The following is a 25,367-nucleotide window of genomic DNA, read 5'->3' on the forward strand; positions in this document are numbered from 1 at the left end:
GATGGCTGCCGCTGGAGAATTGAGGTGTAGATTCCGCCATCGCGTCCATTAGATATCGACAGCACATTCATTTTAAAAGAGGAACGGAGAACCGCGATCAAGGCATTTGTCAATCAATGGAGCAGTCTCAGACTCATATTCTTACTAGAATCTGAGTATGACGATGTCGGGCTAAATATATGCACTTATAAGACATGACCTAAATGAACCAACAATCATTCATTTAACCCATCTATAGTTTCTTAGGTGGGTTCCTAAGTTTTATATCAAGGCACCAGTTCAGCTAAGAGTCTGGAGGCCACTTGCATTTGTTTGCGTTCCTTTGCTCAAAGGGGTTTTCCTTTGTCTGTGTTCGGGTTCACTGATTGACTGGCGGTCTAACCTGGATTGATGTCTTGATGACAAAGACATCTGGATTGATGTCTTGAGCAGTCAATCACATGGAAAGTCTTTGAATGAATGAAGGAGGCATTTATATAGCGCTTTCATATGTACTACTGTACACCCAAAGCGCTTCACAATCATATCAGAGATCTCTCATCACGGCAGCCACAGTACAACGGCGCCAGTGCGCTCACCACACACCAGCTATAATGGAGAGAGAGAGCCAATTCAGTGAATTGGGATTATTAGGAGGCCATGATTGGCAAGGGCCATTGGAGGGAATGTGGCCAGGACACCGGGTTAGACCCCTACTCTTTTTCGTCTCATCCAAAAGACGGTGCTCTTTGACAGTATAGTGTCCCCGTCACTATACTGGGGTGTTGGACCTACAGAGACCACAGGGTGAGCGCCCCCTGCTGGCCTCACTAACACCTCTTCCAGCAGAAACCTGGCTTTCTCAGGAGTCTCCCATCCAGGTACTATCCAGGCTCAGCCCTGCTTAGCTTCAGTGGGCAACCAGTCTTGGGCTACAGGGTGATATGGCTTCTGGCGTTGAAGTTGGAAGCGGGCCTTGCAGGCGAATCGTTGACCGAGATCTTACAGCAAAACTTACTTAGGACCGAGACTCTCAACGGAAAAGAAAAGAAACTAGGTAAGAGAAAGAAAAGTGAGGCGAAAGTAGTTAGATGAGTTAGAATGAAGCGGTTTAACCCCCTCTGATCTTGAGTTGGGTTCTTTCGTCTGCTCGTCTACATGGTCACTCGTCTGTCTGGTTACTCCGTCATGGCTACTCCATGACTATGTATCTTCTAATGCATTCTGGAATCTTCTCTAGCGAAACTCTAAGGCACAGGTGTCAAACTCAGTTCCTGGAGGGCCGTAGCCCTACAGAGTTTTGTTCCAACCCTGCTTCAACACACACACACCTGCAGTTTTCAAATAAGCCTGAAGGACTTGATTAGCTGATCAGGTGTGTTTAATTAGGGTTGAAGCTAAACTCTGCAGGGCTGTGGCGCTCCAGGAACTGAGTTTGGCACCCCTGCTCTAAGGCTTTGTTCGGGTCCTAAGATTTTAAACTCAAATGTTTATCCAGCCTTCTGGATGAGTTCTGACCAATTAGTCTTTATTAGAGATGTGGCATTTTCTTCACCTCTCTTCATAAATCATGCATTACCTGTGATCTCTATATTCTCCAGCTCTAGCAGAGAGTACAGAGAGAACAGTTTAGACATGATTCCTATAAGAATACAAGACATGTTACACAGATTTCAGTTAAGTCATCTTCTGAATTATGAACATATGATCGTACTGATAGGAAACAAGAAACCCTTTCATTCAAACATCTAAATGTTATAACAATTGCATGATTTTCTCATCACAACATGATTTTCTCTATAACAATTACATGATTTTATTTATCATGATATTCTCATTACAACATGACTTTCTCTATAACAATTGCGACAATTTTTTTTTTTTAACAAAATTACAAAAAACTTGGGCTCTGATCGATTGCTCTCCTCTGACTGATTGCTCCTGTCTGCCTCGTTGCTCCTTCTGCTGTTGCGTTGGTTTGCGTCTGTAAGCTTCATATATCTTTCTGTTTTTAATCATTATTTACTATCATTCCTTGTTGTTTATACTGCTAAATATAACTTACTCAACATCACACATTAACCTGACATCGCTAGCTTTAATCTAAATCGTTATTGCTAGCACAACACGCTAGTAATTCGCTAGCCTTTTAGCGTGCCATCCGTCCGCTCTATTTAAAAAAAAAAAAAGATTAAAGAAAATAGTCCAACGCTGTGGTACAACAAGCACACTCAGGCACTTAAGAGAGCAGCCAAAAAAATGGAGCGCAACTGGAAAAAGACAAAACTAGAGGTATTTCGCATTTCATGGAAAGAGAGATCGATTACATACAGAGAGGCTTTAAAAGCTGCTAGATCTGCTTATTTTTCAACCCTATTAGAAGAAAATAAACAAAACCCAAGGTATTTATTTGAAACAGTGGCTAAACTAACGAAAAATAAAGCTTCAAGCCCAAGTTTCCAAGCAGCACAGCAGTAATGACTTTATGAACTTCTTCACTTGTAAGATTGATAATATCAGGGAGAAAATTATAACCATGCAACCATCTACTACAGTATCACATCAGGCAGTGCATTGTAGTCTCCTTGAAGAAAAATTCTATTCATTTATTGCTATAGGAGAGGAATTCACTAAACTCGTTAAATCATCTAAATCTACAACATGTATGTTAGACCCTATACCGACTAAGCTACTGAAAGAGATGCTTCCAGAGGTCCTAGATCCTCTTCTTAATATCATTAATTCGTCTTTGTCTCTAAGGTACGTACCAAAAAACTTTTAAGCTGGCTTTGATTAAACCTTGTTAAAAAAACGCAACTTGATCATAGAGAATTAGTCAATTACAGGCACACCATTCTTTTAAATAGACTTGAAAATGATGTTGGCATTAGTGGAATTGCATTAGCATGGTTTAAATCATACTTATCTGACTGTTATCAGTTTGTAGCAGTAAATGAAGAGATGTCTTAAGTTTAGTATGGTGTACCACAAGGCTCAGTACTAGGACCGTTGCTGTTCACTCTGTACATGCTACCATTAGGAGATATCATTAGGAAACATGGCATTAGTTTTCACTGTTATGCTGACAATACTCAGCTGTATATTTCTTCACGCCCTGACGAAACTTACCAATTCACAAAATTAACAGAATGAATAGCTGGAATGAATATAAAAATTAAATGACTTAGGATGAGTTGAGGGCGAGTAAATCATGGACTATTTTTCCTTTTTGGGTGAACTAACCCTTTAAAATGCTTTCTCAATGGATCTGCCAGCTCTGTGTAGTAATGTTGTTGCGTGATCGAGTTCGGCTCACGAGTAAACCTCTATCTAGTATTGCTCCGAGCTGACAAACTGTTTTCGCTGCGCAGCTCAGACGAGTAGCGTGGTTTCATTCTACTTTCGTTTGCCGTGTGATGTTTCTCGTATGCGGCAGAAATGGCAGCTCTCTCTAAAAAAAGGTTGCAAAATGTGACCATTTAGTCTCAGTCTAGAGCCCTGTATAGTGCTGTATTTCTGCTTTACATGAGCGCCACCTGCTGTCAGAGAGAGAATTTGTGTTTTTTTGCATTGATTTGAACTGACACATTAGACATTCCTGTTGGTTGAACACGAGTTAATAGATATCAATCAATCAATCAATCAACAAAGTGTCCTGTGCTCACCACACAACGGCTATAGGTGGAGAGGAGAGATTTGGCTATAGGGTGATGTGTGTCTAACTTACACAGAAGAGACTTTGTTGCTCAGCACATGAAAATAAACTACTTACCGTGATCTCAGACTGAGGTGATGTGGTTTCTCCACTGCATGGATCTTCATATGTAGATTCAGGTGAGTTTTAAAGGAGAAACTCTTCCCGCACTGATCACACGTGTGCGGATTCTCTCTGCTGTGGATCCTCTCATGTGTTTTCAGATGTGTTGACTGACTGAATCTCTTGTCACAGTGTGAACACGTGTGCGGCTTTTCTCCAGTGTGGTTCCTCTCGTGTGATCTCAGATGTGTTGACTGATTGAATCTCTTGTCACAGTGTGAACACTTGTAAGGTTTTTCTCCAGTGTGGATTCTCTCATGTGTTTTCAGAGATGTCGAGTCACTGAATCTCTTGTCACAGTGTGAACACTTGTAAGGTTTTTCTCCAGTGTGAATTCTCTGGTGCCGTTTTAAACTGTCCGCTGTAGTAAAAGTCTTCTCACACTCAAAGCACATGTACTCTCTCACACCAGTGTGAGTTTTCTCATGTATATGTAAAGATTGCAGCTGTGAAAAACTCTTTCCACACACAGAACATGAATGTGGCTTCTCCTTCGTATGAACTGTCAGGTGTGTCTTCAGGTGGGATGCCCTAAGAAATGTTTTGCTGCAGTGATCACATGAGAACGTCTTCTCTCCGGTGTGGATCCTCATGTGAACATTAAGGGATGATGATTGAGTGAAACTCTTCCCACACTGTTCACATGAGAATGGCTTTTCTTCAGTGTGGATCCTCATGTGTTGATTATGATTTGTTATTTGTGTAAAACTCTTTCCACACTGATCACATGAGAACGGCTTCTCTCCGGTGTGGATCCTCATGTGAACATTAAGGGATGATGATTGACTGAAACTCTTCCCACATTGATCACATGAGAACGGCTTCTCTCCGGTGTGGATCCTCATGTGAATCTTAAGACTTCGTTTGGCTGTGTAACTCTTTCCACACTGAGTGCAGGTGAAAGATTTCTTGGCTGTTCTTTTCTTTAAAAATGTCTTTTTATTCTTTGAGTGACTCAAAGGTTTTTCTCCAGGTTTGACATGATATTCCTCCTTCACTTCACTCAGTTCTTCACTCTCCTCCTTCACTTCACTCAGTTCTTCACTCTCCTCCTTCACTTCCATCAGGTCTGACATGAAAGAAACAAATATTACATTTAATTTTCAGTACATAAAAATAATTCAAAGAGAGAAATATAAAGTAAAGGACATGAAAGTGAGCCCTGATGTAATGGTAGAAAGTAGACAACTGCTATAAAATATTATGATAATTTAATGCCTTTTTATAAATGATTATATGTCCTTGAAACTTCTTTTCACACGCTCTCGCACCACACATCCATTTTCTCGTGCAGAGAAAAATCACGAAAGAGGACACTGACACCGACAGACTAGACAGAGCAGGTTACTTTCTCAGGTTCTGTACATTTTATTACGAAATTAAGACCATAAATACCGTTTTGGCGCTTGTAAATGTGATGTGACAGATCACTGTAGCACCTCAGTTCAAGTAAACCGATCATCTGTTACTTTTTATTTAAAGATTATTTTAAGTTTTTCAACCACAGAAAGAGGTCAATAAAACTGCAGGACAACAATTATGTCACAGAACGTTACATTTACCTCAGGAAAGCCATTTAATGACCAGCATTTTAGTTGACTTTAGTTGATTTTAGTATCTTTCTAAATATGTGCACTATATTACATTTGTATTATATTTTTCTTGTGTCATAATTGTTATTAGAATGAAAACCAAATTATATAATATTATATATAAATGTTAATTTTTAACCTTTAATAATACCAGCTGAAAGGGCTCTCTGTATGTTTACAGCATTATGTGAGTTATATGTGACCAGTCACGGAAAGTAGGGACACAAGTCGGTTCTGGGGCATTTTGAGTTATTCACATATTCTGAAAGTGTAGTATTCAAGCTTTCCAACGATGTGTAACACATGTAAATCTGATAATATTTGGAGAAGTTGTGGCCATTTGAAGGTAGGCACTCAAAAAAACCTGAAATGGTAGAAATCTGCTTCTAAAGATTGGCAAGTTCTCGCCCTTCTGGGAATGACAATAGGGCTCATTTACATCTCATTTAGATAAGTCATACCCCCTGTAAAGCTCCCCCTCCCCCCTGAATGTACCAATTTTACAAATTCTCTAAATAAAACATCTCCAGTTAACTGGCAGAGCCATTCATTTCGTTCGTTTTTTAAATAAGATACTAGCGCTGAAATGTGTTTTTTTTTTTAATCAAGTGATCAAAGTGCTCGTTGCCGCTGCGATCAGTGGCGCAGATAGGCTACAGTGTTTACTCGTGTGGCTCGCGCACACACTGCATTGTCTTCACTCGACGCGCGCTTCAATCCGTTGCGTTGCGGATACTCTCTATTCGTTCTGTTGAAATAACAAAATAATTCAAACGTTTGCGTGTCCCTGCTTGATATACAACCACTGATGAACATAATCGTTTTGATGAGAGAAAAAAAAACTATACGAGAAAAAAAAAAAAAATCCATACTAGGGCGGATTCAAACTCTCAACCTCTGACATGGCTGGCGAAAGCTCTACCACTGTACCATTCATATACACGTTAAGTGTATAGGCGGATCTATGTATTGGCACTGACAACATGCATTAGGCTACATCTCATTAAACGACAAATTAAACCCCATGTAACCTACTATTTAAATCGATTGCTGGACATCGTAATGTTATTGGCGTCCATGTTCATTGAATTTTGAAATCAGATAGAGCCGGCCAGAGCGCTGCATAATAAGTAGCCACGCCGGCTTATTCAGTATGGAAATACACACCGAGAATGACACGCCCCTACTGCGTGCTAGAATCTCCGAAAAACAAGCCGATTTCAACATCAAAATGTACGCTTTTAAATATACCAATACTGCTATCTCAAACATGGAGAGGCTTCTTCGTGATCTCAACTAACAGATTCTGCAAAAAAACGAAAATCACCAATTTTGAAAAAAAAACGCTTCTTTCTCATTTTGCTCGAAAGTTGTGCTGCCGACTTGTGTCCCTGGTTTCCGTGACGGGTCACATATTTTTTCTTGAGAAAAATTAACATGTAGGCTATCTACTGTAGCCTACCTAATATTTATAGAGTCAATATTGAATCAAGAACTGAATTGAAATTGTGTAAAATTCTGTTTAGTTACCTTTTGTTTTTTTACACCAACTCTGAGATTGATATTTATTTGACTAAAAACGTTTTAATTATTAATGGCCGTTCACACTAGACTTTTCCTTGCACTGACTTCCATTCATGCGCATGTGAAAGTGGGACACCAGAAACACAAGCTCAAGTGAATTACCCTGTGAGAAATAACACAAACGTTTAGCATTCAAGTGGAGTGGATTGTTTATTTTGAATTATTATTATTTTTTATATGTTAAATTCATTTCCGTCATTTCACGACCGTTGCAGTGTCTGTAGAAACTTGCTCAAAGTTTAGAGTGGCCGTTGCTTAAACTATTTAAAAAAATAATAATTTTATTATCTTTATCTGTATCCTACATGTTTTACTCAACCCTGTTACTACTGACATGATTTTCCTCCTTTTAAAAACACAGTATTTCTTGAAACTGTGACACACAGGAAGTGACATCATCTGGGCTCTTTCTGCTGCATGATGGGAAGAAAGAAAATAATCTCAATCCATTGTCTCAGTTTTTACACAAACTGTAGCATTGACTGTATTCATCAGTATCATTTCCTCGGATCACTACACTGGTGTCAGAAGTGAATCCAGTTAGTATACGAGATTGCTCTCATTAGTGTCCCGAAACACAATGCGGAAGCAGACCAAAGAAAAGATTAAGTCCGAGCCAGAAGCAAGCCAAATGTTTTGTGAGGCAATAGGTGCTTCAGCATGGGCTTCCGATCAATTCGCAACAGAGGAAGACTTGCTGGAATCACACAAGGCTTGTGTGAGGGAGGCTACTAGGAGAATGGCTGCAGACGCCGGGCTTTCGTTGCCGGAGCCGAGTGCTGCCGAATACCGCCGAACTTTCACGAGTACAACAAACAAACATGGTGGCAGTGGCACCCACGGAACTGCGCTGGTTGCCGATGTAAACAGACATGGCGGCGCCCACAGAACAGCGCTGTCTTCGAGCCAGCAGCCATATCACCCTGTAGCCCAAAACTGGTTGCCCGCTGAAGCTAAGCAGGGCTTAGCCTGGTTAGTACCTAGATGGAAGACCTCCTAAGAAAACCAGGTTGCTGCTGGAAGAGGTGTTAGTGAGGCCAGTAGGGGGTGCTCACCCTGTGGTCTGTGTGGGTCCTAACACCCCAGTATATTGATGGGGACACTATACTGTTAAAGAGCACCGTCCTTCGGATGAGACGTTAAACCAAGGTCCTGACTCTCTGTGGTCATTAAAAATCCCAGAATGTCCTTCGAAAAAGAGTAGGGGTGCAACCCCGGCATCCTGGCCAAATTTGCCCCTTGGCCTCTGTCAATCATGGCCTCCTAATCATCCCTATATACTGATTGGCTTCATCACTGTCTCCTCTCCACCAGTAAGCTGGTGTGTGGTGGGTGTTCTGGCGCAGTATGGCTGCCATCGCATCATCCAGGTGGATGCTGCACATTGGTGGTGGTTGAGGAGATTCCCCCTTTGAGTACCTAGAAAAGCGCCCCCTTAAAGCGCTTTGAGTACCTAGAAAAGCGCAATATAAATGTAATGAATTATTATTATTATTATTAAACAGACATGGCGGCGCCCACAGAACCGCGCTGGTTGCCGATGTAAACAGACATGGCGGTGCCCACGGAACCGCACTGCCTTCGGATGTAAACAAACATGGCGGCACCCACGGAGCTGCGCTGCTTTCCAACATGAATGAACATCGGCTACAGTGGCCGTAAAGACCCCCGGACGGGTGGGACGGACATGTGTTAGTGATTTTTGTCATGTGCCAATTTTGGTGGAGGGGGTTCCACGTTTAGCATTGGTGGATACGGGATCAATTGTGACAGTTATAAGACCAGAGGTAGTTCCTGCCAATGCCAGTCTGGAACCCACCACTGTCCGTCTACGCACAGTGACAGGTGAACTGGCGCCAATGAAGGGTAAAGGTGTGGTGGGGCTGACTGTAGGGGGAAAAACATTACGTAATTCAGTGTGGGTGGCTGCAGTTCAGGACCCTTGTATTCTTGGTCTGGACTTCCTTAGAAGTGCAGGTTGCCAGTTAGACCTGAGACCAGCGCTGGGGTGGGTTCGCAAGTGCAGTGTGTGGTGCTTCGTTTTGAAGGGGGTCCTGAGGTTGTCATGTCCACTGAAATGAATGTTGATATGTCTTTTACAGGTCTGCTGGATGCAGCAGCTGCACCTGAGGACCCTAGTTTGGAGCACCACACACTGCACTCGCGAAACCCACCCCAGCGCTGCCGCCAATCCACCACAGGTAGATGTTTATTCCACCCCCTTACTCAACACCCCAGCTGACCTCTTCCCCGGGGTGGCCACACAGTCCCCTTTAGAGCCAGCCTCGAACCTCCCCAGCAGGTATGAGCAGGCAACCGGCACTCCATTTCTGGCTCTCGAGGAGGGGGAGGGGTTGGTTGCTTTGAAGGAGTTGTGGCTGAAGAATTGTGAGGGCTTGGATGAGAGTCAGTGGGGGCAGTTTTGGGATTTGTTGGTTGATTTCCAACATTGTTTTGCATTTGGGGAAGGAGATTTGGGGCGAATATCCTTGGTGCAGAACGAAATTGAGACTGATGACGCCATGCCCATTAGGCTGCGGCCCCGGAGGCTCCCTTTTGCCCGTCAGGACGCTGCTGATAAGGCCTTGTTAGACATGCAGCGAGCGGGGATTATTGAGCCGTCCGAGAGCGCGTGGGCCGCACCAGTGGTCTTGGTGCCTAAGAAGGGGAGGCAGTGGAGGTTTTGCGTTGACTATAGGCGCCTTAATGAGGTCACCAGGAAGGACTCATACCCCATCCCTTGTGTAGTCACTGGACCTCGTAACCGGGTCGTCATGGTTCACTTCACTGGACCTGCGCACTGGTTACTGGCAGGTACCACTTTCTCCTGATGCCAGACCGAAAACTGTTTTTTATACGAGCAGGGGGCTATGGCAGTTCAGGGTGCTCTGCTTTGGCCTCTACAATGCACCAGACACTTTTTCCAGGTTAATGGACAGGGTGTTATCGGGTGTCTGGTGTACCTGGATGACATCCTAGTCCATGGCAGTTAATTTCAGACCTTGTTGAAGGCACTCAGGCGTGTGCTGGTTCACATTAGAGAGTCTGGCTTGAAACTGCACCCAGAGAAATGTCATTTGTTTAGGAGGGAGGTGACGTTTTTGGGGCACAAGCTGGGGAGCCAAGGGATTGGCCCGATGGAAGAGAAGGTACAGGCGGTAAGCAACTGGCCCACTCCTACAACCTCACAGTAGCTCAAAAGTTTTTTAAGGTTGGCCTTAAAGGTTTGTGCAGGGTTTTTCCAGCATCGCGGACCCACTTTTCCGACTGCTATAAGGACAAGTCCTTCACTTGGACTGAGGAGTCAAAACTATTTTGCCGCCCTGAAACATGCTCTGGTCACAGCCCCCGTACTGGTCCCCCCTGACCTCGCACTGCCCTTCATTCTTGACACGGATGCCAGCAGTGTGGGTATGGGGGCTGTTCTCTCTCAGGCAGGGGTTAGGGAAGAGCGAGTTGTGACCTACTACAGTAAAGTGTTCAATAAGGCTGAGCGCAGATACTGTGTCACCAGACAGGAATTTGTTGTGATGCTGTTTACAGTCCGACACTTTAAGTATTACCTGTGCGGGCTAATGTCATTCAAAGAGCCTGAGGGCTAGCTGGCACGCTGGATTGAGGAACTCCAGGCATACAATATGAGAGTAGTCCACCGACCAGGGTCAGGCCATACAAATGCAGACACTCTTTCTCGTTGGCCATGCTTTGCTGACGGGTGTCGCTACTGTGATAAAAGATAAACCAGGGAAAGAGCTGGATGACCCGGATGCCAGTGGGGCTTCTGTGGTTTGTAAGAATGGCGATATGCCGGCGTGTCTGATGATGGACAAAATTCAAAGACCTGCGTCTCCAAGACGGGGTGTTAGAGAGGGAGTGGAAAGACCCTGCCACTGGGGAGGGAAGGTGGCAGGTGGTGGTACCCATGTCGCTGCGGGAGGGGGTTATAAGGGCTGCTCACGGGACGGTGGGGTCTGGACACTTTGGGGTTTCAAAAACACTCAAACGTGTCAGAAAGAGTTTTTACTGGGGGCTTGTGAGGAGAGATGTGGAGGATTTTTGTCGGCGGTGTGATGGCTGCACTGCCCGCAAGTGCCCGTCTGGCCAGTCCCTCGCTCCCTTGCAACAGTTCCCCGTAGGAGGCCCAATGGAGAGAGTGGGGGTGGATGTAATGGGTCCTTTTCCATGTTCGGAGAGGGGTAACAGGTTTGTGCTGACGGCTATGGATTATTTCACTAAATGGCCAGAAGCTTACGCACTACCTGACCAAAAAGCAGAGACAGCGGTAAACGCGTTAGTGGATGTCATGTTCAGTCGGTTCGGGGTTGCTGAATCCATACACAGTGATCAAGGCCGGAATTTTGAGTCATGTGTCTTCTCGCTGATGTTTGAAAAATTAGGGATTCACAAAACAAGAACCACCCCTTTGCATACCCAAAGTGATGGCCTCGTTGAGAGGTTTAACAGGACACTGGCGGAACAACTGGCCATTGTGTCTGCCAAGCATCAGCGAGATTGGGATACTCACTTGCCATTTATCCTAATGGCGTGCCGATCCACTGTGCAGGACTCAACCTCTTACACCCGCCCTTTTGATGTTGGAGCGGGAGATCAGAACACCTGGGGAAATTGCTTTTGGGAGGCCACCTGATGCACCTTTTGTGGACCCGGCAAAAGCGAAATTATGACCTGAAAGCAAAAGGGCGGCATTTCACAGTAGGGGAGCTGGTGTGGGTGTACAGCCCTCAGAGAAAGAAGGGCAGGTGCCCTAAACTGGACTCCAAGTGGGTTGGGCCATGCAGTGTTCAGGAGAGAATCGGAGAAGTGGTTTACCGAGTTCAGTTGCCTCCGAGGGGTAGGAAGGTGGCTGTGCACCGAGACAGATTGGCACCTTATAGAGGAAGTGCCACTACAGCCCAAACACCGGCCTCCTCTACAGTTGTGCCTACCCTGGAGGGTGGACCAGGACCCCAGTCGAGCACTTCCAGTCCTCGGGCAGACCCACATACAGCCACACCAGTTCTGGAGCGGCAAACCTCGCATTCATATAGCCCAGTTTCAGTTACACAGGAAGGGCAACTGCGGCCTCAGCGTGTCAGAAGGCCGCCAAGACGGTTCAGGGACTTTGTTTGTTCCCTCGAGATCGAGGAATTTTGTGAAGGGGGAGCAGTGTAGCAAGTCTAAAGACTGTTTATGTTCAATATCAGGTGCAATCTAGATGCATGTATTTTTTTTCATGTGTTATGTGTTCTGGTTTTGTGGGACTTTAAGGCGTGGGCTGTTCTTCTGATGAACGAGCCTGCACAGTTATGCAGGGGCGGGGTTGTAAAAGAGGAAGTTGTGGAAGATTTGTGTTTGCTGTTCTGTTGTGAGGCAAGAGCATCGGCCACACAGGTGCTCACGTTAATAAAAGAGTCTTTGAGCTATAAAGTGAGTCTATCATTTCCTCCGATCGCTACAATAGTATTTAGCTTGATCTGATGTTGACAATCAGTATACAAATTTCTCAAACCTCCCTTTACTGACCATTTGTTGAAGAAAACCCAGAACATTCTGTACCATTTAAATCTAAATGTGATGGAAGTGCTTGAATGTTTCTAAAATGAATGTTCTTCAGCATCATGAATGAATGAAGAATAAACCCCAACCTCTTTGTTCTTCAGGATCTTCAGTGTGTTTCATTCTGCAGGGTTCTGGATCACTCATGTTCTCACTGTCCTCTTTAATGAACTCAGTCTTTGCAGATTTCAGTTCTTCCTGATGCTCTGAAGCTTGTCTTCACTTGTAGCTAATGGGAATTTACATCATTTATTGGAGAATTACTTTGGGCGGAGCTTCACTGATGATGTGATTACTGTGGGAGGAGCTTCACTGATGATGTGATTGTAGTGGGAGGAGCTTCACAGATGATGAATTACAGTGGGAGGAGCTTTACTGATGATGTGATTGCAGTGGGAGGAGCTTCACTGATGATGAATTGTAGTGTGAAGAGTTGATCTGCCAAAATCAAAAATATATAAGTTACTGAGTTTGTTTTTATGCTCATGGACATCAGAATATAATAATGTAAATTATTCCAAATATAAATAATGGTAAGAAAAACAGTTGAAAGCATAAACAGAAATAAACATAGACTACTGTTAGATTGAATGAACAATGCCAAACTCAGCGCTGAGGGAGAAAAGGTATCTCTCAAGTTTATTAACATCTTTGTCTCAAGAATATGAGAGGAGTTACAGAGCGTTAACCAATAAGATAGTGTTACATATGAATAAGATACATTGAATAGCAAGGTCATATATGGTCAGTTTCTGGCTATCCTACCACATGTACATTTGTAGCCTGGAGGACCCTTATACTGTGTTCATAATAGAGAGAATAGGAGACAGTACCTTCTTACAGAAAAAAAAAATCCCTCTGTTATATGCTTTTGCTGAGACTACCATACTTGAATTTCTTAAAGCTACATATAGTAGGCAACAAATAACCTCGGTCTGCTGACACCAATGAAATGAGCTTTAAGTGACAATTTACAGGAGATCTGAAGACATCAGCATAATAAATGACATAATAAAAAACACTTGAAAGAGCTGTTTTCAACCAAGTAACATCCTTCTTGTCACTGAACAACCAGCCGGATATCAACTAATCCGGCTTCAAGAAAGGGTATTCAACTGAGACTGCATTACTGTCGGTCACAGAAGCCCTACGGATTGCAAAAGCTGCTTCCAAATCCTCAGTTCTCATTCTCCTGGATCTGTCTGCTGCCTTCGACACTTTGAATCATCAGATCTTAATGTCCACCCTCTCATCCCTGAGTATCACAGGAACTTCCCTCCATTGGTTTGAGTCCCATCTCACAGGTAGATCCTTCAGGGTCGCATGGAGAGGCGAGGTATCCAGAGCACATCAACTGACCACAGGGGTTCCTCAGGGTTCAGTTCTTGGACCCCTCCTCTTCTCCATCTACACCACATCACTGGGACACATCATACAGGCACATGGTTTCTCCTACCACTGCTATGCTAATGACACACAGCTCTTCCTCTCATTTCACCCAGATATTCCCACAGTAGCTGCACGGATCTCAAGCTGTCTGGTGGACATCTCGGCATGGATGAAGGAACATCACCTGCAGCTCAACCTGGCAAAACTGAGCTTCTCGTCCTCCCTGCCAATCCGTCTCTACAGCACGACTTCACTATCCAGTTAGATTCAGCATCAATCACCCCATCAAGATCAGTCTGAAATCTTGGAGTAGACATGTGCCGGTATTCGGTAATGCGATAAATCGCGGTAATGAATATGCACGATATTGTTATCGCGGGCACTTCAAAATACCGTGAAAATTAATAGATCAGAATTTATATTTATAGAACGCGCATTACCTTATTTTCCATCAACCGCTTAAACAAACACTGCGTATATGCTGCGCGAAACACGTGCGCACTCTGATGTAAACAATCCCCACATGTAGAAGCACTGTGTGCATCCGGCGCAGTGCGCACTCTAGTCTAATGTAATGAATCCTCACATGGAGAAGAAGCATGGCGGAAGGAGGAACGCTGCCGTCGATTTATCCCCCTAAAAGCAGGGCTGTCAACTCTACGCATTCAGCTTGAGACTCACGCAATCGACACTTTTCACACGCTCTCGCAACCACACATCCATTTTCTCACGCAGAGAAAAATCACGGAGCAAAGAGGACACTGACACCGACAGACTAGACAGAGCAGGTTACTTTTGATATGAAAACAATTCTCAGCTCTCATGTTCTGTCCATTTTATTACGAAATTCAGACAATACATACCGTTTTGGTGCTTGTAAATGTGACGTGACCGATCGCTGTAGCGCCTCAGTTCAAGTAAACCGATCATCTGTTACCTCTTATTTAAAGATACAGTACAACTTACCGAAAGTTATTTATGCCTCGATCAATCAGTGTTTTTCAGCCTCGGAAATGTCAATAAAACTGCAGGTGAACAATTATGTCACAGAACGTTACATTTATCTCAGGAAAGCCATTTAATGACCAACACGTTAGTTGACTAGAAAAAATAGCTATAGAGAGGAGTATTTTGCTAAATATGTGCACTATATTACATTTGTATTATATTTTTACTTGTGTCATAATTGTTATTATAATGAAAACCAAATTATATGTAATTTAATTTGTTAATTTTTAACCTTTAATAATACCAGCTGACAGGGCTCTCTATATGTTTACAGCATTATGTGAGATATATTTTTTCTTGAGAAAAATTTACATGTAGGCTATCTACTGTAGCCTACCTAATATTTATCCAAAGAGTCAATATTGAATCAAAATTGAAATCAAATCCCAAGAATTGAGTTGAAATCGTGAAAATTGTGTAAAATTCTGTTTAGTTACCAAATGTTTTGACAATCACAATTACACCTATTGTGATGAAAGTTGTTTTTTTTTCTTTTCTTTTCCAATCCATCCGTTTCTTTTGAGCAATTAAAATATCGTGATAATACCGCATACCGTGATAAAAGCTCAATCAATTAATCGCAGCATGAAAATTTGATACCGGCACATGCCTATCTTGGAGTAACATTTGATGACCAGCTGACCTTCACAGATCACATTTCAAAGACAGCCCGATCATGCAGGTTTGCACTGCACAACATCAGGAAGATCAGGCCTTTCCTAACTGAGCATGCAACACAACTTCTCGTCCAGGCCCTGGTCATCTCTAGGCTTGACTACTGCAATGCTCTTCTGGCTGGACTTCCATCATGTGCAACTAAACCTCTACAAATTATTCAGAACGCTGCAGCCCGTCTTGTCTTCAACGAGCCCAAAAGGGCCCACGTCACTCCTCTGTTTATCTCTCTGCACTGGCTACCACTCGCTGCTCGCATCAAGTTCAAGGCATTGACGCTTGCTTACAGATCTATCACAGGCTCAGCTCCCTCCTACTTTCACTCACTCCTACGAATCTACATCCCTGCCAGAAGCCTACGATCGCTCAACGAGCAATGTCTCGTGGTTCCATCACAGAAAGCCACAAAATCACTTTCCAGATCATTCTCATTCACAGTTCCATGCTGGTGGAATGCTCTCCCCACCCCCATCCGGAATACTTTCAAAAGACAGCTGAAAACCCATCTCTTTCGTGAGCGCTTAACATAAAAAAATGTAAAAAAATGTAGAAAAAAAATCCTTTTCCCTTAAACCCTCGCTTATCGGGCATGTGCTACTCTGAACAATGCCTGAACTTCGTATTTTGAGCACTTCTTGCGTTGTTTTTTTTGCCAAAAGCGTCTGCTAAAATGACTAAATGTAAATGTATAAATGAGGTGAAAACAGGAACTATTGTCATGAAATAAAGAGTGTTTTCAGCAGATCTGTTAATATTGATGAGCCTCAGACTATCAACAGTAAGGCTGCACGATGTGTCGTTTAAGCATCGATATCGCGATGTACGAATCCACATCGCAGGATGTGCGATGTAGGCTGTCGTAGTTGATCCGTGATTCATTAACCGTACAGGCCAGCTGCTCACCGGCCCTTGATTTGCGGATTAATTGCACAGCTTAACAATCATAGAGTGAAAGTTTATCATTTACATGTGTTTTTAAGTCCTGTCAGTTTAACAGGGCGCATATAAGAACGAGCAGAGAGAGAGAGAGCGAGAAAGCCCCGGCCGCACGCGCGCACTCACATTCACCGTCTTCAAACAACAAGAGCGCTGTCTTGCTCTCTCCCTCGCACATATTAATCAAAATCAATTGACACGATGGTGAAAAAAAAAAAAAAAAACTATCCAGTGATGAAATGTTTTCTGTGTTGACAAATCTTGTGCGATATCCTAAACTGCTGAGATAATTACACAAGTGCTGGACCGAATACCATTTTTTGAGCTTCGAAGCTTCGGTAGTAATGAACATCGAATATTCGAAGCTTCGGAGAGAGGGGTCTGAACATATTCTTCTCTCTAATAAATGCAGGAATCTCTATGTGTCGGTATGTCCGTTTGCATTTTGATTATTTCGAGAACCATTCATTCAATCGACTTCACAAGGGAATGCAGTGTCGCATTTGGTGCAATATAGATGGACACGCGAGACGCAACACATTCAGAATTAATAAACTTTTAGTAAACTACAGAACAGCGCGGGCGGGAAGCGGCGCACCTCACGCGGACAGGGCTTATGCTCCGAGAACGGACACTGCACTAGTGATATAAAACACAAACAGGTCTGTTAAATTAAGCAATACTTTTAAGGTAGTCTAATATTTTTTTGACTAACAAATTACTGACACAGTAAAGGGTAGATTTTAAATAAATAAAAACGAAATTTAAATAAATAAAAACGAAATTTAAATAAAGAAAAAAACGAAATTTAAATAAAGAAAAACGAAATTTAAATAAAGAAAAAACGAAATTTAAATAAATAAAAACGAAATTTAAATAAAGAAAAAACGAAATTAAGTTAAATTAAAAACAAGATTAATTTAGATTGATAATAACGGGTAAAAAGGCTAATACATTTTGTTTCTATTATTCTATTTTCCACAATGTCAAAGCAACTCAGCTTAACCCAAAACACAAGCTCAGGCATGCACTTCGGTCCATAAAATCTCTGCTGTTCTGGGCTCTTCTATTTCTAGCATGCACACGTTTTCCGCGTGGCTCGAGCCGCCTGAGACGCGTGTCTCACGCAGGCAGTGTGCAAACTCCAACCTGTTAACTATGGCGCTCGCTTTGTGTCATTTCTTTCCTAACCAAGCTTAAAGACGTGTTAACGTGCGTGTGGAGAACGTCTACCCGTCTGCCCGTCTGAACGTCTGCCCGTCTGAACGTCTGCCCGTCTGAACGCAAAACGTGCCTTGGCTAATTTAAAAATAGCGCACGTACTTTTATGCAGCTACTTGTATGATGGATTAATAAATGACTAACTTACTAATTGTATTTTTCTATGTACATTTCTGAAATGCATTTTCTGTAAAGCTGTTTTGAAACAATATTGTGAAAAGCGCTTGGCTACAGCTAAATTTGAATTGAATTGAATAGACTTGTCTTATTTGAGACACTGTTCGAACAGTGTGGGCTAGAAGACTTGATCATTTAGCTATTAAAGCTATTATTAAATTAGATGAAGTAATTTTCAGAAGAGAAAATCACATTAATAGCTATTTAACATAGGCCTAGCTTTTAACATCCTCGAAGACTATTAAGAAAATACTATTTAGGTTTGGATACATAAAAAAACGAATCTCAACAGTAAAAAGCTTTGAATGTAGGCCTATTTTGCAATATCAATTATGCACGAGCATGTGGGAATATGAAATAGGATATAGGCTACAATAATAATAATAAAAAAGCTCTATAGTAGAGTGGATGCATTACTTAAATATATTCTTAAATTCTATGTTATAAAAAATCGTTCTATGAACTTCTAGCAAGCTCATTTAAACCGAGTTGTAAATGCCGAAATGAACGGAGGCTAAATAAATATTAAACTACTAAATATCAATATAAAATTGCCGGTAGATGGCGCCAAGGCCCTGTTCTATTGAGATTACTGGTTGATGTTCAACCTATTCTTTCAAAAATACAAATATATATTTAACACCCACACAACTACTCCTTTTAGACAATTGTTCTGCTGTGGCGATGTTTGGAACTGTATTTTCATTGACTTTTGTGTGAAATGCCAGTCATTATTATTGTTTATTTATAGGCATTCTGGTTTTCTAAAAACTGCTCATTACAGAAACATTCAAACAAATATTTACAAATTTGTGTTTTACTTGGTATTTTTTGATATTCTTGGCATGTTGGTAATTCATTTTCATTATATATATATATATATATATATATATATATATATATATTTCATTATATTTCTGTTACTCAGATGTGAAACATTATGTGAATTTAAAGTGGCTGCGTTATAAATAGAAATATGGGTATAGCCTAATGTATGTGCTGTTGTTGGTTCCCATGACATGCTACATTTTAACATTTTAATGACAGTGTCTTGGCTATACATTTTGCATTTCACTAATGAAGGGGAATGTAAAGCATTAAATCAACCAGGTCTCTGAAATAGCTCAGAGCTGCATCTCCTGAAGCTTCATTTGACAAGCATATATTGACAGAGCACAACTCTGTGTCACACATTTAGATAATGGAAGAACAACACAGAAACAAACAGGGTCAACAGTCTGGAAGAAGAGGAGTAATGATGTGTGGTGGAAGAAGGGTACAGAGGCAAAACAGTGGAAGAGGTCAAGATTGTGGACATGTTTCTAATGAAATAAGGACACTATTGCAGACAATGTTATCAATCATGACCTTACAATGACTGAGGGTCAAAAGGTAAAGCCGAATGTTGGGAGAACAACAGTGTCTTCAATCATTCAAGACAGAACAGGTGTGTAATCAGACATTATTTTCAGTACTGTAATACTGTATACGTACTCCACTCGCATTTTACATACAGTAATACAGTAAATGTACTTTATAGAGAATGTAACACACACACATATATACAGTGTGTGTGTGTGTGTGTGTGTGTGTGTGTGTGTGTGTGTGTGTGTGTGTGTGTGTGTGTGTGTGTGTGTGTGTGTGTGTGTGTGTGTGTGTGTGTGTGTGTGTGTGTGTACCAGAGTTTCCGCTAGAAAACAAGTGACCGGCAGAGGTTTCGTTTTCCGGACATTTTGACGTTTAGTGTAGTGTATCATTTTGATGATACTTAATTCCGGTCAAAGATACTTAATTAGTAAAGTTGAGGAAAACTGGAGGCAGGCTATGCAACTTAAAAAAATACATAATCAGGCCGAATGCAACATGTTTATTAGCCTAACTTTCAAATAGACGAAAAAAAAAACATTTTCTACTATGGTTCGTTTCTTCATTCGGATCTATTTGCGATCCATTCCATTCTAAACAAACAACGCAGTTTATATGCTTCGTCCTTGTTTCATTATTCATTAAGATAATAATTAATAAATGCACGCATAATTATCAGCGAAACTTGATCAATGTTGCAGATATGTTTTGCTATGCATGCACAAACAAATGCCTTTCAACTTATGTGTGCAAAATTCAGAATAAAATGAATGTGCAGCAATTTGTACAAATAGAGAGTCTACGTATACTATAAGTGTTGTAGCCATTAAGCTCATTTAGTTTAATATTTGTTAAAATATTATAATGTTATTTTTGTATTTATGTTGATTATGAAAAGTGAACAGCACAAGTAAGATAGGATGCGCAATATCGAGAGACATCGAGCGGGTCAGACATGATTTTGACCACTTAATTAAGTTTTGTTTTGTAGAAAGACTTTTCTGAAGTGAATTTCGTTTTGTATAAATTGTATCTTAATTTTAATAAAAAAAATGTTTATCAACCGATTGCCTGGAAATATAGCAGACGATATAGGCCTAATCATGCAGGCGCCCGCGCGGTCACTTGCATTGCTCGTGAACTGGAGCGCATCTCATCTAACAAAACTCAGCATAGGCCTCACAGACATGAAATATATCTTAAGAAAGCTTGAAATGTCTTTTTAACAATTTAAAACTAAAAGAAATAGGCTACTCTCTGATTATGTAATCATGTGCATTTCTAGGCGCGTTCACTACGGAGATGGCGATCGTCAACTTCATCTTTACAGCTGTTGTTGCTGTTAATAAACTAAAAATAATAGGCCTATAATTTTATTAAACAATAAATGAAATGAAATTGTAATTGTATTAAAAAAGCAAAAAAAAAAATCCTGTTTAAGTGTTTTTTATTTTTATTTTTTTTATTTTTTTTACCTATGCTAATTACGCATTAAATTCAGGTTGGCTACTGAGTCGCTGTCCTCAGTTCCCAGAAAAGCGCTGAAACGGAGATGAAGGGGAAACCGTTCTTATTTATTTTTTGGCTTATTTTAACTGGGCCATCCAGTTTTCTGGAGGCCCACCTAATCAAAATCCTGGTGCCGCAAGTGCTTCAGCGGTCTGATATCAAGAAATAACAGACCGCATTCCACATTGGAATTCAACCAAGCCATGTAATAATGTTTAATAACTTTAAAACGGTAGAGCCTGTTCCTTTATAACATAGCCAAAGGTCGGTGTATTTTTGCTTTATACATTTTAGGCTTATTCTCAAATTCAGATTGTGTTGGGGGGCGGGATTATTAGGCAATTTTAATCGGACAATTTGACCGGAGAGATTTAATTTTGTCGGACATTTCAACGGAAACCCTGATGTGTACATATGTATGTCATTGTGATATAAAGAATATAAATATAAATCGTAGCCATATAGTTTAAATCTGAAAATACTGAACACAAAATACTGAGCATATTGTATAACATGTACTTCATTAACTGCAAAATTGTTAAGTGAATGCTTTTTACTGTAATTCTTATTTATGTAACAAACTTTATTTCCCAGGATTTAAAGATTTAGTGTAGCATTTATGATTATTGTGTGCTTAAGAGCAGAATAAAGGTATGGGTATTTCATGTGCTAGACAGGAAAAGGACCAGCATGCAGACAATACCATAGAATAAAGCAGTCATACTCTGACTATTTAAGTCTATTATTCTGTTATTAAAAAATGCTACAAATGACATTACAAACTCTTCGTTTTGACATAAAAATCCATTTAAAAAAAATTATTCAGTCATACATTTTACTTAATATTTATCTTGTGGAATAACTTCCAAAGATGCATGCAGAACCCATACAAATCTGTAAGACATTTAAAGCACTGAAAATATTTTACAAAAGCAAATGTATACTATATCGAACATTGCTCCTTTCAGAAATTGTTAATGCATTGAGCCCTTAATGTACAGGAATAAATGACCCAAGACTTACTGAAACTTCCTACAAGTATATCAAGGAGTGGACATGGCTAATGAGCAGATGAGTGTCCCTCTGCTGCCACCTACTGACTTTAGTGGTCATTTACTGCCATTTTTGTTTTAAGTGTTTGTTTTTCCTGCAGGTGAAAACAAGATGCATCCGTTTAAGCCTTTTACTTTATTTATCAGGGCTGTCAATTGTTTTGCCTGAGTTGGGTGATATATTTGTATGCTCTTAACATAGTAGCAAAAAAATTTGCAGTATGACTAGGCTAGATTTAATAGAGTGCTAGGCTTTATAAAAACTGTAGTGTAGCTCTATTAAATAGTATATTTATGTTAAACTATTTTAAATTGAATGATTAATGACCTGTTCAGAATAAGTATAGCAGTAACCAGCAATCAGAAGTATGATAATTCATTTTAGTTTAAAATCCAATACGTTTTAAAGTGGTTTCAGATGGTTAATTAATACTAAATGCAGCATCTATGAATGAACTTGAGGCATGCAGACCGGCTGCTGCAGGGCTTTAACAAATCTTAAACAAACAAATATATGACCCACTTTTTCTGAATTTTACTAGCCCATTTTATTTGTCTCTCATCGTATACATGACAATATACTTTTATCTATCATTGGGATACAAAATGCATACTTAACAGACATTCATCATCATATAAATAAATAAATCCAATTTAGTCCTAAGTAAACTGCCAAAATAAGATAATCTATAATGTCTATAACAGTAGCCTAAATGTAGCCTATGAGAAAATAAGGAAAATAAGGCGGGCAGACGTGCAGACGGGCAGACGTGCAGACGTTAAGACGTGCAGACGTACAGACGTTAAGACGTGCAGACGGGCAGATGTTAAGACGTGCAGACGGGCAGACGTTAAGACGGGCAGACGTGCAGACGTTATCCACACGTTAAATTCTAACGTGACGCCGCCGTCACGTCTGTAAAGATCAACAGCTACACGTTATTGACGTGTCTACGTGACGTGATATTTGCGTGTACGTCTCCATATAAAACAAATGGAGACGTACACGCACGTATACACGTGTGTTATCTGTCGTGCTTGTCAGTCTCGTCGCCGAATGGAACATTTCGAGCGCCATATTAACATGGGAGCCGAAATAAAAACGGACACGCCACGCAGCCAGTGTGTCGCCGGCCGGCAAAAAAAAAAAAACGAATATTCGAATGTCAAATTTTCACATCGAATACCAACGCACCAAACGAATAATCGAATATTCGGGTCCAGCCCTACACAACGCGTGCCCTACACGTCCGATTCGCGAACTAATGATTCCTTTGAACCGATTAAATTTAATGAATGGTTTAAACAACTGACCTGTCCAACACTGAACTCACGAGACGTCTGAATTGGTGTATTAAAAAAAAAAAACTGTAACACTTTACAATAATGTTCTATTTATTAACCTATTTAACTACATTCGTTAACATTTAGGCTACTATTAGTAAACTGAACTTCTACAACATTGCTAATTTCAACATTTAGGCTATAGCCTACATTATTGAAATCAAAAGTTGTACAGTATTTGTTAACATAGTTAATGCACTGTGAAGTAACATTACCAAACAATGAACTGCTGTATTTTTATAAACTAAGATAAACAAAGATTAATAAATGCAGTAACAAAAGTATTGCCCATGGTAAGTTCATGTCAGTTATTAAATACATTAACTAATGTTAAAAATTCAAATATCCTAAAGTTACAAACAAATAATTTACTCTAAATAATACTCTGATGTTTAAATCATTTAAAATGAGAATGTAAGTGTGCTTACCCCATTTTTGTTTGTAAGAAAAAAATAGATTAGATTTCATATCGCAATATATATCGCAGAAAAATAAAATATCGCAATGTCATTTTTTCCCAATATCGAGCAGCCCTAATCAACACTCATTCAACAAGCCATTCAGGATCATCAGCAGATCATCTCACTTTATTCTGAGTGTTTGAGTGTATTCTGAGTGTTTCTAACCCTAACACATTATTTGAGTCTGGATACGTGATACAAGCCTGTAAAACTGCTCTATTGAAAGATATCTTACAATATAACATAAATCAATAATAATAATAAAAAATTATATAACCTCTCTTTATGAACCTCTTCAGGCAAATACCTACAACACATAATATGTGAATGAATCTAAATATAATTCGACTTTATAATAACTATTAATTGCAATAAAGTAGCCTAATTCCATCATTAACAAGTTACATATTTGTACGTACAGAAACTGACAATGATCATAAAACCACCGCACATTAAAGTTGCGCCCACCCTCCACACCTTTAAATCTCGTTTAAAAACATATTTTTATTCCATGGCTTTTGATTCACTATGAGAGCTGCTGTGGTCTTCGTTGTCGCTGTCATCGTTGATGTTATTTTATTTATTTTGTTTGTTCTTAAACTTTGTTTTATATTTTTATCTCTGTAAAGCACTTTGGTAACCTTGTTGTTTGTTTAAATTGTGCTATATAAATAAAGTGGTATGGTATGATATGGTACTCTAAAAAAATAAAGAAAATGTAACGTTTCCTGTGTCAAACTTCATTAATATGATCTAGGCTATATTACCATGCATGTATAGATTTGAAATTTCCCACGTTCATTACTCATACAGGGGCAATATAAAGTGTCTACATCCATTTTAATAAGTAAATGTAATCTGCCAAGGATGAATGTCGACAATAATAAATAAAGGTAAACATGAAAACGGCAATAGAAACACTTGAGATCGATTCCCCTCACAGATCTCAAACTTGACATTCAGTAACAGTTCTCACTCCAAACATCGAGACAATCACACAAACGAACACAACATCGCTCAGGTCTGAATGAACTCAACATATTCTCCTCATGCTCGCTGCTGCTGCACTAAATGTTTATTTCAGAAGGAAGACGCCAGAAAAGACGCAAGTATCGCTGTGATCGATGAAAACAATACAGAAATGAGCCTGTCGCTTAATCAAACTGTATAAAGTGTGTGTGATGTTTGTGTAAATATGAGAAATACCGTGAACTGCTCTCCTCACCTCAGAAGACTCGACGCTGAATCACAATGATGGAAGAAACGGCGCGAGCGAGCAGTGACGTCATCAGCCGCCAACGCACGCGCGTACGGGACACCCCCGCATCCAATCAGGGCCACGCAGACTCAGCATTACTAGTAGCCTTCCATTTTTATTATTATAGAACTGAAGTGACTCCAGTTAAAGGTGAAAGGAACTTTTTCAAGTGAAGCACAAAATAGTCAGAATAAGCAGACGATCACCTCCATCCAGTCTGAAAAGTGTTTTGGCCTGTAAAGTCCGGCTCAGTATATTCTGTAGCGTCCTAAGACAAATAGTAAAGGCATGTTGGTAGATTAGCACCTGTAGAATTTCCTTTTGTTGAAACCCCAGATAAAAGTAGAAAGCTACTATTATGTTTAGATCCATGAGGCAGTTCGACTAGCGCATTTCCTTACTAAAGAAAAAACACTGAAATAAAAACACTTCTACAGAAGACTG

At 40.6% G+C, this 25,367-nt stretch overlaps 1 protein-coding gene across 1 annotated transcript in view; it reads right to left on the bottom strand.

The window, feature by feature from the left end:
* The window catches only part of LOC309492340 (uncharacterized protein), a 46,496-nt gene extending 21,554 nt beyond the window's left edge, over positions 1-24,942 (bottom strand). Inside the window, exons 1-3 of the mRNA XM_082161270.1 lie at positions 24,891-24,942; positions 12,618-12,966; positions 3,752-4,865 (exon numbers count right to left, since the gene is read on the bottom strand). Of these exons, the coding sequence (XP_082017396.1) occupies positions 3,752-4,865; positions 12,618-12,675 (1,172 nt within the window). The 5' untranslated portion in view covers positions 12,676-12,966; positions 24,891-24,942. The remainder of the gene's footprint in view (positions 1-3,751; positions 4,866-12,617; positions 12,967-24,890) is intronic.
* Positions 24,943-25,367: the final 425 nt, after the last annotated feature.

The sequence above is a fragment of the Leuciscus leuciscus genome, assembly GCF_965113295.1.
Source record: "Leuciscus leuciscus genome assembly, chromosome: 1".
Lineage (NCBI taxonomy): Eukaryota > Metazoa > Chordata > Actinopteri > Cypriniformes > Leuciscidae > Leuciscus > Leuciscus leuciscus.